General features: G+C 43.1%; 1 protein-coding gene across 1 annotated transcript in view; it reads right to left on the reverse strand.

The window, feature by feature from the left end:
- The window catches only part of LOC133512494 (membrane-associated guanylate kinase, WW and PDZ domain-containing protein 3-like), a 124,875-nt gene extending 114,384 nt beyond the window's left edge, over positions 1-10,491 (reverse strand). The window contains exon 1 of the mRNA XM_061842204.1: positions 8,925-10,491. Coding sequence (XP_061698188.1) covers positions 8,925-9,231 — 307 coding nt within the window. The 5' untranslated portion in view covers positions 9,232-10,491. The remainder of the gene's footprint in view (positions 1-8,924) is intronic.
- Positions 10,492-12,323: the final 1,832 nt, after the last annotated feature.

A 12,323-nucleotide genomic window follows, 5' to 3' on the forward strand; every position in this document is an offset into this window, starting at 1 on the left:
AAAGACAAAATACTAAAACAAAATTTAAAAAAAAATATATATATATATATATATATATATATATATGGCAGCATGGTGTATCAGCTGGAAAACCTTAGCCTCAAAGTTCTGAGGTCCCGGGTTCGATCCCGGACCCGCCTGTGTTGAGTTTGCATGTTCTCCCCATGCCTGCATGGGTTTTCTCCGGGCACTCGAGGTTCCTCCCACATCCCAAAAACATTCATTGGAGGTTGTGAATTGCCCGTAGGTGTAATTGTGAGTGCGGCCTGTGATTGGCTGGTGACCGGTTCAGGGTGTACCCTGCCTCCTGCCTTTTGACAACTGGGATAGGCTCCAGCACTCCCCGCGACTCTTGTGAGGATAACCAGCTAAGTAAATGGATGGACGGATATAGTGTGTGTGTGTATGAGAGAGAGAGAGAGAGAGAGAGAGAGAGAGAGAGAGAGAGAGAGAGCAAAAAAAAGCAAAGCTAATTTATTTAGGTAACTCAATGTGCTTTCCATGATTAAAAGGATTTGAATACAAAGACATAAAATATTTAAAATGGAATAAAAAAATAAAAACACTATATATATACACACACTAGTTGAACAAGTTTTTTTCAGTCCAGGCTACGATAATAATTAGATGCAGCTTTTCTATTCCATATTAAGTAGCAGTTTTCGTAGTGAGGAACCCAGATGTAAAGCTCCTCTCTACTCCAAAATGCTTTTGATTTGTTTTCAGTTTCCTTCTGCACAAATACTAAACACTAAAAAGGTTGTGCCTCTTTCCCACCCGTCCAACCACATTCCTCTTAAATTGCTTCCTCTTGCAACCACATTTGGAATTATTTTCCCACATTGTGATCATCACGTAAAAGAGCAATTTAAAATGTGCATTTGTCTCACATTAACAATTTCGGTATCCAACAAAGCTGCGCTACAGGAAACGGTGTCAAAACAGAGTCTGTTTACTGCCTATTCAGCGTTGGATTTGATTACGCTACACAACACGGCTTTGTTTAACAAAACAAGTCAGTAATTGAAGTATTTTGTAAATGCCGGGTCATTTCAAGTTACCGTTTCTCCCGAGGCATTGAGGAAATCGTTGCCTCGGAACTTAATGACAAATAGCTGCCAAAAGCGGCACCTGTTGGCAAAAATACGCTGCCGGAATTGTGCAGCCGGTCTCATTGTGCTCGATGAATTCAAAATAACTGCATTCCATACATGGCTCCCATTCCCAGATGAATGCTCGACCGGCCACGCAGGACATGCGGTGTGACGGTTGAGTCATTGTAAAAACCCTGCAAAACAACTAAAGGAATGTTTCAAACTATGTAAACATAACCAGAACAAGGATCTTCCACTGGTCTTATCGTGGTGACGTCAGGGTTTTACGAGTGGCACGTCCTTCCGCTTACTTTAAACAGTGACTAATGAACTTGTGATCTTCTGAGTCTATTTACTCTTAAGTTCTCAACCTCATTGTGTGTACTCGATGCCTACCGTAATTTCCAGCCTGACAAGCCACGACTTTTTTCACACGCTTTCAACCCTGGGGTTTATGCGGTGACGCGGCTACTTCGTGCATTTTTTCCTAACGGCCGCAAGGGGGCACTCGAGTGGAAAATGTAAGCGTGAGAATGGAATACATGTGCCGAGGAAGTGCCTTTTACCGGCCATGTTAGTGCAGCGCTAGCGTCGGCACTATGCTGGCGTGTTGCTGCCGTGTTACTGGCGTATCTCGGTGAATTTTACTGATAAGTTTTTTTTTTTTTTAACCGGCCCTGTCAGCGCCGCGCTAGCGTTAGCGCCACATTTGTGTTACCGCCGCGCTCGCGTTAGCGCCACATTTGTGTTAGCACCGCGCTAGCATTAAACTCTTTCTGTGTACCGTATTTCTTTCTAAATATCTGGTGTTTCAAAGAAGGTTGGGCACTTGCGGTTTTTACACAGCTGTGGCTTATGCATGTACCAAATGGTATTTCCATTACAAATGTACTGGGTGAGGCTTATAACCAGGTGCGCTCTGTAAGCCGGGAATTCCGGTACTTTGAAAACAAATAAGCCGCGAGCCCTACAAAAGTGAGGTAAGGACCCATGAAGAGGAGAAAGCTTCTCAAATTGGTTTATTCACACCAAATGACAAAGTGCTCATGGGCTGATGAAAAAAATTATCCGGTGGCGCCTGTGAGCGCATTCCCACCCTTGGCAAATGCACCACATACACTGCGCTAGTCACACACGAATGCTCTTGGCCACGTGAATAGAGCTGGGCTCGAGGAGGACGGGGATGAGGCCGTACACGATCAATAACCTGTTAGCAATGCTCAGAGGCAAAACAAGCCAAATTGGCCGAACACTCTTGAATCCACTCAGGAACCTCATTTGCAGCAAGCGTGACATCTCACTATTGAAGACTGCAGTCGTAATAGAGATTTGCCCTTCGTCTCCCAACTCTGCAAGATGGCGATGCAAAGTAAATGTCTTTCTCATAATTGATCAATGTCATTGATCGGATCAGCGAATTATGAAATCAAAACTGATCAGCAAAAAAATGCCAATTATCGGCCAGTATCCAGTATAAGTACATACTTGCGGTTCGGCACCCGCAGATTCACCTATTTGGGGATTTTTTCCCCTCACATACTGGCAGAATTATTTATTCATTCATTCATTTATTCATTTATTTAGTTTTCCTTAATGCAACGACAATGGGCATCAATTACTCGAATTTTCGCTATTTGTCGGCGGGCCCGGTCGACTGACTTTTCCAGATTTTATCCTCATTTCCGAGCTTCACTGAACTCACCATTTCTTTGAGGGACCATCACCATCTGATGCAACTGCTTAACCTGCCTGCTCTATTGTTGGGTGTGCTAGCATCTTCTGTAACCATGGTGACTGGGGTGGGGGGTACTTGTTGAGCCTTCAGTCTAAAAAAATGGAGTGAGAAGAACAGGTAACAGGTTCTTTGCCAACCGCTCAATTATATCCATCCATTTTCGTCGCCGCTTATCCTCACGAGCGTCGCGGGAATGGCGGAGCCTATGCCAGCTGTCAACGGGCAGGAGGGTACACCCTGAACTGGTTGCCAGCCAATTGTAGGACAGAGTTCCCAATGAATTTTGCATGTTTTTGGGATGTGGGAGGAGTGCCCGGAAAAAAAACCCACGCAGGGACGGGGAAAACACGCAAACAACACACGGGCAGGTCCGGGATCGAAGCCGGGACCTCAGAACTGTGAGGCCAACGCTTTCCAACTGCGCCACCGTGCCGTCCGCCGAATTACAATACTTCTCAGCTAGTGCGTCTGTTCCGTGGACAGTATATAGTGCATAGAGCGGACTCAAAAAAGTACATATGTCTTCATCTTTTTCTTTGCATGATATATTACTTGTAAAACTACAATGCCTAGAACAAACAAACACTGCCGATTCATTTTTTTTTTTTTTTCATAGTTTGGTTAGACCTAAAGACCATTGAGATTGGATAACTGCCATAACAGTAAATGTTATAACGCACGGTCCTTTTAGACAACTACTGCAGACTATCAGTTCCATTATGATGATTTATGGGAGCATAATCGCCCCCAGCTCTGGGATTAGTAATGCTCTGTGTCATCTAGTATGTGCTTTTCATAAGTCTACAATCCTCTGTGTGCCTCGATGCGTCACTTTACTCCATATGCACTCTCTTAGAAGGGGATCACACTGGAGCAGCGACGCTGTTTTCGGTTATTGTCTCTGGCGGACAGCCCCTGGCACAGGACCAACAGATCGGCTTACGTCGTCGCAGCGTGACTGCAACTCGGGAGGAAACGCAGTTCCATCAGTTGTCAAGATGACCTGCTCGCCGCTCGCCCCCCTTTCCACATCCGCAACCCATGCATTGAAGGACAGCTCTTCGTTTCTGTGGCCTTTCTAGTTCCTGCCAATCTGTTGCACAAAAGGGGGCAAGCTCTCATAATGTCACCTGGCTTTCTCTTGTTGACAGGTGTAGGAAAAAATAAATAAAAAGAGAAAACATTTCTGTTTTTGCACTTGTGACATTATTCCCTCAAAGCCATCTCTCAATATCTTTAATCGACGGAAACCTTTCACAATCTACATTGCAACACAAATTCATTTGGGCTTTCCACAACCTCAACTATCTTGTGTTGAATATTCATCCAAAACAACATTTGCTCAACTGTGTCTACAATATGAAGCGTTTCAATCTGTTTCAATCATGATTTTGGCACAAATTGTGGCACAAATTACATGAGAAAACACGTTGATTTCAACTGACTGGAATAAGGAATTTGAAACTCTCACAGTTAGAAGTTTAAGTTTTTCAAAAAAATGACAGCTACTTCAACAAATATGAAGTTGAGCAGAATACAGTATATATAATTACGTTGTTTCAAATAACAAATAAAAATGATGGTTTCCATTCTTACAATAATACAGCAATTCTCTCTTTATAAATGTACTATATTACTGCAATTTCCGACCTTTCAACTCGCTTTCAACCCTGCGGCTTATGCGGCTAATTTGTGCATTTTTCCTAACGGCCGCGAGGGGGCACTCGAGCAGAAAAGGAAAGCGTGAGACCAATATCTGCCGAGGAAGTGACTTTTACCGGTATATATAAACTGGCCCTGTTAGCGCCGGCTTGCATTAGCACCGCGCTAGCGTATTTCTGCTGTGTTACTGCTGCATCTCAGTGATTTAGTTTTTTTTTTTTTTACCGGTATGTTTTTTTTTTTTTAACCAACCCTGTTCGTGCTACCGTAGTGTTGCTACGTTGAGCCAAGCTCAGGTTTCAAACAACAAATAAAAATGATGGTTTCCATTCTTACAATAATAAAGCAATTCCCTCTTTATAAATGTACCATAATTTTCGGCCAATAAACTACGACTTTTTTCACACGCTTTCAACCCTGCGGCTTATGCGGCGATGCGGTTAACTTGTGCGTTTTTGCTAACGGCTGCCAGGGGCACTTGAGCGAAAAAGGTAAGAGACCAATATGTGCCGAGGAAGTGACTTTTACCGGTATGTTTTTTTTTTTTTAAACCGGCCCTGTTAGCACCACGCTCGCATTAGCACCATGCTAGCATGTTTCTGCTGCGTCTCAGTGATTTAAGTATGGTTTTTTTAAACCAGCGCTGTTAGTGCTGTGCTACCGTGTTGCTACTGTGTAGCTGCCACGCTGTTTTTTTTTTTTTTTTTTAATCGGTATGTTTTTTTTTTTTTTTAAGCAGCCCTGTTCGTGCTACTGTGCTGTTGCTATGTTAAGCTAAACTATGGTATTAAAACTTTGAAAACTTTTTCTGTATACAGTCTTTCTTTGTAAATATCTTGTGTTTCAATGTGGGTTTCGATGTGGGCACTTGCGGCTTATACACAGTTGCGGCTTATACCAAAATGTACACTTCTACCAAATGGTATTTCCTTTACAAATGTACTGGGTGAGGCTTAGAATCCGGTGCATTAAACCAACCACATGGATACAAAAAAAAAAAAAAAAAAGAGTTGTGGAAATTGTTTTATTTTCATGAGAGACTAATCCTCAGTTATGTATACTAATAAGAATTAAGAGGTGGAGAGAATTTGAAAAAAATTCAAAGGAAAAAGGGGAAATACTCCACTAATCACGACAAAGTGAAGGCTATAACTCGTAAGAACAACTAGATCCTGATCAGAAAACCAAGAGCAACAACAAATTGCTCCTTTCTCGTCAAACTACAGTACATGAGCAAAACGTTGAATTCATCCCGCACGCCCAACTTTACAATGTTGCCTACCACACCAGGGTGTTATCATTTGATCCTCCCATCAGCCACCTCATCTGAGCACCGGGCAGCTCTAAATGATAGATGAGGCCTGAATTAATCATGAGAAAGGAGACGGAGACATAAACACATGGTCGGGCCCCACGGGGGGACGGAGGAGCCCATACGAACGCGGCAAAGTGGAGTTATAGTGCTGATCAACCATCCCCTCTGAACACATTGTAAGAATCCAAAAATGACTCATGTTCTCCCGTCATAAATATTTCACAATCTATGACTCTGCATTCAAATTGCTTGACACTGTAAAGATTAGGCAGTGCTTGAGTGCTGTAAGTGAAAACTTTGCACAAATGACGCCATTCCACTCCAAAACCTTTTTTTTAAAAAAATAAAACAAAAACATTACAACAATCAAAATGCCTGAAATATTCCCAAGAGCCATAACAATGTCCTCATTTGTCTCGTTTATATTACGGCTTTTGTTGAAGTACAGTAATACCTCGTCCATCCGAAACATCTCGAGACAAATTGTATTGCCCTGAAACACAACCAGCAACAGGTACGCGTGGATGCAAATGCGCCAAACCACGTGACCGCCATCGCTCCCAGAGCCACGATGGAATGTCGGCTCGACGGGTTGGTTGAGATTCAGCTTTGGCGCGGCAGTCGCTACTCGGTCGCCGCACAACACGGAGCAGACAATTCAAGTATTTACGCATTCCTGGAGTGTGTCAGCTGAGAGACAAACAGCACCAGTAGGGGAAAGTGTAGTAGCAGATGGCAAAAAAAAAAAAAAAAAAGCTTGTTGCTTTTTTCAGACAACACGTAAATCCGTATGAACACAAATAACTGTCTTGTAATTAATGCACGGATTAATTTCATCATTGTGCCTGTATGATGTTGTCTTCCTGCCAGATTTTATCTTTTCTCTGCTGTGTGGTGTTCTGGAGTCAACTTGCCAAAGAAATTGCATCATGAGCAGTACTAGGATGTAAAAGTTCACCAGTCAGTCAGTAACTGGGTGACTGTCAGTCTCAACTATCATAATTACAAGATAGTAAACCGTCAATTTATGAGTTTTCTCAAGTTACACGCACTTGCTTGGTTGATACTTTTTTTTTTGTACTGTGTGCCAAAATCTGAATTGAAAGCGAACTACACTGCCGCTAAGAGTAAGGTTGGTGGAAAAATGCAGAAAAGCAGTTACCGATTCAATTCCAGCCATTAATTGAACGGTAAAAAGAGTCAAATGCAGAAAATGAGAAAACAACAGCAAAGTATTACAGTAAGCCGTAACTTACAGTCAGACGCACACAGAAATTAATATGGAACCATGTTCATGACTACATTCCACTGATCTAAAAACAAAAGACTGGATGGCTCATTGGCCACCAAAAGTGAAGTCGCCATCCTCCATCTTGATACTCCCAAAACAACCATGCCCAGACTGCGTTAATCGCCAGTTTCGTGGCTGTGAGAAAACATTCCACAGGTAAGTTAGAAAGATTTACTTTGACACTGTTAAAGTTTGTTTGTAAAAGGTTTTTAATTATCTGATGAGCTTAATTCACTTGAACAAAGTTTTTTTTTTACAGTTCTTGTTGTTCACTGTTCACTCTCTGCTTCACCTCTATAGGCCGACGTTTTTTTTGCAAAAAAGCGGTGTAAATATTTTCCCAAACTTCATCAGTGGATAAGCAAGAAAACACATTTTCTGTGAATTTTTTGATGAATTTCATAATACAGAACTCTGCAAATTGAATTTGATTTTCAAATGCGAGGAAACAAGTTTAAATATTCTGTCTGAAAACAAATGAACATGAGCCTTTAGCATTTGTTTTCCAACTGTGAGTCCTTATTTCCAAAAATATATCAAACTGATTGACTTTTATGACAAAAAGTGCTCATTTTTTTGCCATGTTATGATGATAGTGCATCAAAGTGTACATTGGGAAAAGTTAAGATGTCAAGGAAATCGGGGCCTAGGTAATATGCAAGGTTTCTTGGTAGTCACGGTGTTGTATGTCTGTCCTTTGCATTTAGCCTTTTTTGCCTCACCAAGTCGAATTAAAAATCCTTCATGTTACCAGAACTGAAAAAATGTCGAGTTCACACGACCAGTTTTAATTCTACGTGCCAAACGTTGCGAAAAACCCCGCCGTAATCCGATCTGGAAACCACTGGTGTCAAACTCAAGGCCCGGGGGCCAGATCCGCCCCACCGCATGATTTTATGTGGCCCGCCAAGCCAATAAATTTCCATGATTCTTGTAAAAGTCGGTACCATGTGTCATAAATAATGTTAAGATATTACAAGCATTTCTGTGTTACCAAACATGAATAGTTGCAAAAAAAAAAAAAAACAACTTTACCCTTGATTTCTGATTCCAAAACTAGTTCATAAGTTGATGATGTGAATATGATGAGACGATTCAATATTTTTGTTTCACAGTCATAACGGCCCTCTGAGGGAAACCAGAACTACAGTGTGGCCCGGGAGAAAAATAACTTTTTTACACCCCTGCTGTAAACCATGTCCCCCACACGTTTTGGGAGTACAAAGATGGTGGCCAACTGGCTTCAACCAATCCACATGTGTCTGCGCTATCCAGTCTTCTTTTTAGATCAGTGCTCCATCCACTACGAGGCACTGCCCCTTAAAGGGACACATACATTTGTCGCTGTTGAGACAAGCCATCCAAACGTGGCAGTTTAGTATTGTTTTCTAACCCCCTGAAAGATCATTTTGGGGATATGAACGGCGTTTGAATAAATTTCACTTAGCAATACTGATTTAAAATAAAAAAAAACATATTGAGCTAGCAGCATGGTCACGGAACAAAATGAAACTCACAAGTCAAGGCAGCGGCGTGCCATACTGTTCAAACCACAGGTTAATGTGTGCACATAGAGTGCACACAAGCCCAATGTTGATGCAAAGAAGATCACAAATGAGTTCAGACAAAGGGCGGCAAGCGGATGTTGCGGTGCATCCAGATGCGGCCTCGTGCACTGATGCTGAGCGGCAGCGGATTGCAGCAAAAACCGAAAACGTGGAAGTGACCTTTGGTTTCCAAACACAAACACAGAAATATTGTAAGACGCAGGATGAAGTGCGTGTGGGGGGGGGGGGGGGGGGAATGTGCATGCTGGGGGTCACACACCTGCTTTGACTGTCTTCAGGCGGACGGGCTCTCGGAAGTGGCGGATCACGGCCAGAGTGTCCCGGTGGGTCAGTCCGCTCACCGGAGTGCCGTTGACCTCCAGCAGCACGTCCCCGCTGCCGGGGAGCCTCCCGGCGTGACAGAGCAGGGCCTCGGCGACGATGTGGCCGAGGTAGGGGAACTCCCCCTGCTCGGCGCCGCCTCGCAGCTCCACCGCCGCGACCAGGTCGCCGGTTCCCCCCCAGGATACGGCGCACTCTTGGACTTTAGAGGACCAGTGCTTCTTCTTTTTCAGGGTCTTAGACATTGTTGGATGCTGTTTTGATTTTTTTTTTTTTTTAAACTAAATTTATTTTTCTATTTACTGCAGGCTGAACACGATCGTCCTTGAAGGCGAGAGCGGTTGGTGGTGCTAAGACGCAGTGACGCACCGGGAAATCATCGCAGATTGCACAAGTCTGTCATATTCCTACTTCGACGATCGGTGGTGGTCGGTCCCCCCTCCCGGATGCTCACTTGCGCATCACCCCTCCGCACGCTGGAGCGGCTGCGCCTGCAGTGCTGTCGCATAGAGACAGAAGGTGTCGGTTCTGGTTCTGGTGCCAGGGCGTCTCGACCCCACAGCCCTATTTGCAAAAGCGTGCACTCCAAAGACTTGCGACGACCCCCCCCCCCACCGTTACCCTCCCACTTTTGTGTGCGTGTGTGGCTAAACTCCAATCTATAAGAGCACAGAAGGGGGTCGTCCTCGCTCCTAACGCGAATGCTTTTCTCCCCACTCCGAAAGATTCCAGGAATTGGCAGCCAAATAGAATAAACTGCAGTCCAAAGACTTTCGGCAAACGGATCCCCGGATCAGCTGTTTGTTTCCGAGCCTGATCCAACCGGACTGGCTGGGCAACTTTGCGCCGCGCACCTGTCCCTGCGTGGCGCCCTCCTCCGCGGTGACATCAGCAAGACGGTCCTTGGAAACGGAAAAACATTCCCGTACCTTCCCTGCCGAATTGCGTTGTTTTATTCGCACGGCGCTTCTTTCGTGCTCCTCTTTTGAGCGCCGGGCGAGTGCACAACTTCGCCGCGCGCGCAGATTTGTTTTGTGCTAAACAAAACACGGGCGGCGACACGCACTGACCGTGATCCGATTAGACTTCACTCCATAACTTTTTTGTCCCCCCCAAGCTTGTTCCGCGTTGCTTTGTTGATGAGGCGTTTCTGTCCAATCATTAGCCGGGGGAGGGAGTTGATTCGACCAATGGCGAGTGAGAGAGGGCGGGACTGTAGCGAAGACGTGTCGGTTTGGTTACTCCTGAATTGCGTTTATATGGTCGGTCAGATAAAATTCATACATATTTGTTGTGAAATTTTCAATTTCGCTTTTGATTGATCCCCATGTTTTCGTGTCAATTTTCACAACGACAGTCCGGATTTCGGAATGGCTTTGCAGCACTTTTTTTTCTTGCTGTGCGAGCCTGCCCTCTCGTGGTTGCAAAGTGGAACTTCAACCCAAGCACTTCAGTAAAAATACTGCACATGTAGCACGTAATTTAGAAATGGAAAGAAAATGATATACGAGATTCCCTGTCTGCTATGTGTATGCTATAAAAATAAAAAATGGATTGACTTCACACAACTCAAATGAAATATTCAATCATTTGGTTAAGATGTTCACCTCATAAAAGATGTAGCATGATTCTACTGCCAGAAGCAAACTTACATTGGCATGAAAAATAGAATATAGCCATTTTGAAGACCGTCCGCAATCCTCCCTGATAAAAGATTTATTTCAAAGTTCAGTAGTTTCAGGCATCAAAGCGATGATTTCACCAACAAGTATCTTGTGAGCTTATCCAAAAATGAAAATCTGGGAACAGAGCGATAAACAGAAACACAAATGAACTCTACTTATTGATAATTTAGTATGCCTCGGCTGTAGAATTCCCTCCAATGTTGCATGAGATATTGAAAAAATATTTAAAACCTAAAATCATGCCTCATGTGTTGCTAACTTAAGGTTTGAAGAGGATCAATCAATAATTGTCACATTTTACCTCGCATAGACAATTAACTGCTGGTGGATGCTGTGAAATATTGCAATATTTCAGGCGGGGAAATCATTTGAAAAAAGGAATATTTCTCCGTATTTTTCATTTGATTCTTTAATGCAGGCCTCTCCGAAATATGACGTGGAAGGCCATTTGGAGCCTGCCATTCATATTTCAGCAGTCTGCAGCATATACATACTTAAACTTTGACACAGCCCACACAAGTTGGAAAAAAAAGGGTTGAGATGGGTTGTGTAAAAAGTCTATTTTGAAAAAGTACTAAATAAATGATACTAATAAATTACTTTTATACAGCGTAGACTCTACAGTGTAGAACTTTTTGAGACATTTAAAGATGCAAATAAACTATTTCCAGCTAAAGAGATAACAAAATCTCTCTTGATAACACTTCTTCCACTCTCTGCTTTGTGTCAAGTTCTGATTTGTGAACATATCACTTTTTTGTTCCTCAAGAAAGTGCTTTAAAAATGGTTCTCTTACTCCTACAGATTGCTCTTGTGTTTGGATTCTAAATATGGAGGCGGGATTTGGCTGCTGTTCAGTGCAGGGGCAGATCTATTCTAGGGAAATACAGGGCTGCTGGCCACTGCAAAATCTCGAGAACTCCATAACTTCAGTATTTGCCGCATCACCTTTTAACATAAAGCTACATTTTTTTTTTAAATAACCCCAATGCATAAAAACTAAGTCATTTTAAATCGGGCCTTGGATCCTTGGATTTTTCTGTATGTGGCCCTCAAAAAATTTTTGGACTCCCCTGCTTTAAAACAACAAGTTGTTTGAACACCTGTTTCATTCATCCATCCATCCATCAATCAATCCATCCATCTTTTTATAATGCTTGTCTTCATTAAATGGTTGGGCGACCTGCAGCCTATCTCTACTGCTATTGAGCGAGGCGGGGTACACCTGGACTTAGTCGCCGGCTCATGCCAGGGCAGATACAGACAAGCAACCGTTCACACTGGCACATATGGAAAGAGTCCGAACCTGTTCGGATTCCTGAGCTTTACGTGAATCCTTAGCACGGAGTCAGCGCTGTTTTCAGCTGATTTGTGTCTAACGATGGCAGCTCTTATATGAGACAACTTTTGTGGAATACAGTGAAGAATAGAAGTATTTGAACACCCAGCTATGTTGCAAGTTCTCCCATTTAGAGATCATGGAGGGGTCTGAAATTTTCATCGTAGGTGCATGTCCACTGTGAGAGAGAGATCATTTAAAAAGAAAAATCCAGAAATTACAATGTATGATTTTTTTTAACCATTTATTTGTGTGATACAGCTGCAAATAAGTATTTGAACACCTGTCTATCAGCTAGAATTCTGACCCTCAA

Source organism: Syngnathoides biaculeatus, chromosome 2, assembly GCF_019802595.1.
Source record: "Syngnathoides biaculeatus isolate LvHL_M chromosome 2, ASM1980259v1, whole genome shotgun sequence".
In the NCBI taxonomy this organism is placed as follows: domain Eukaryota; kingdom Metazoa; phylum Chordata; class Actinopteri; order Syngnathiformes; family Syngnathidae; genus Syngnathoides; species Syngnathoides biaculeatus.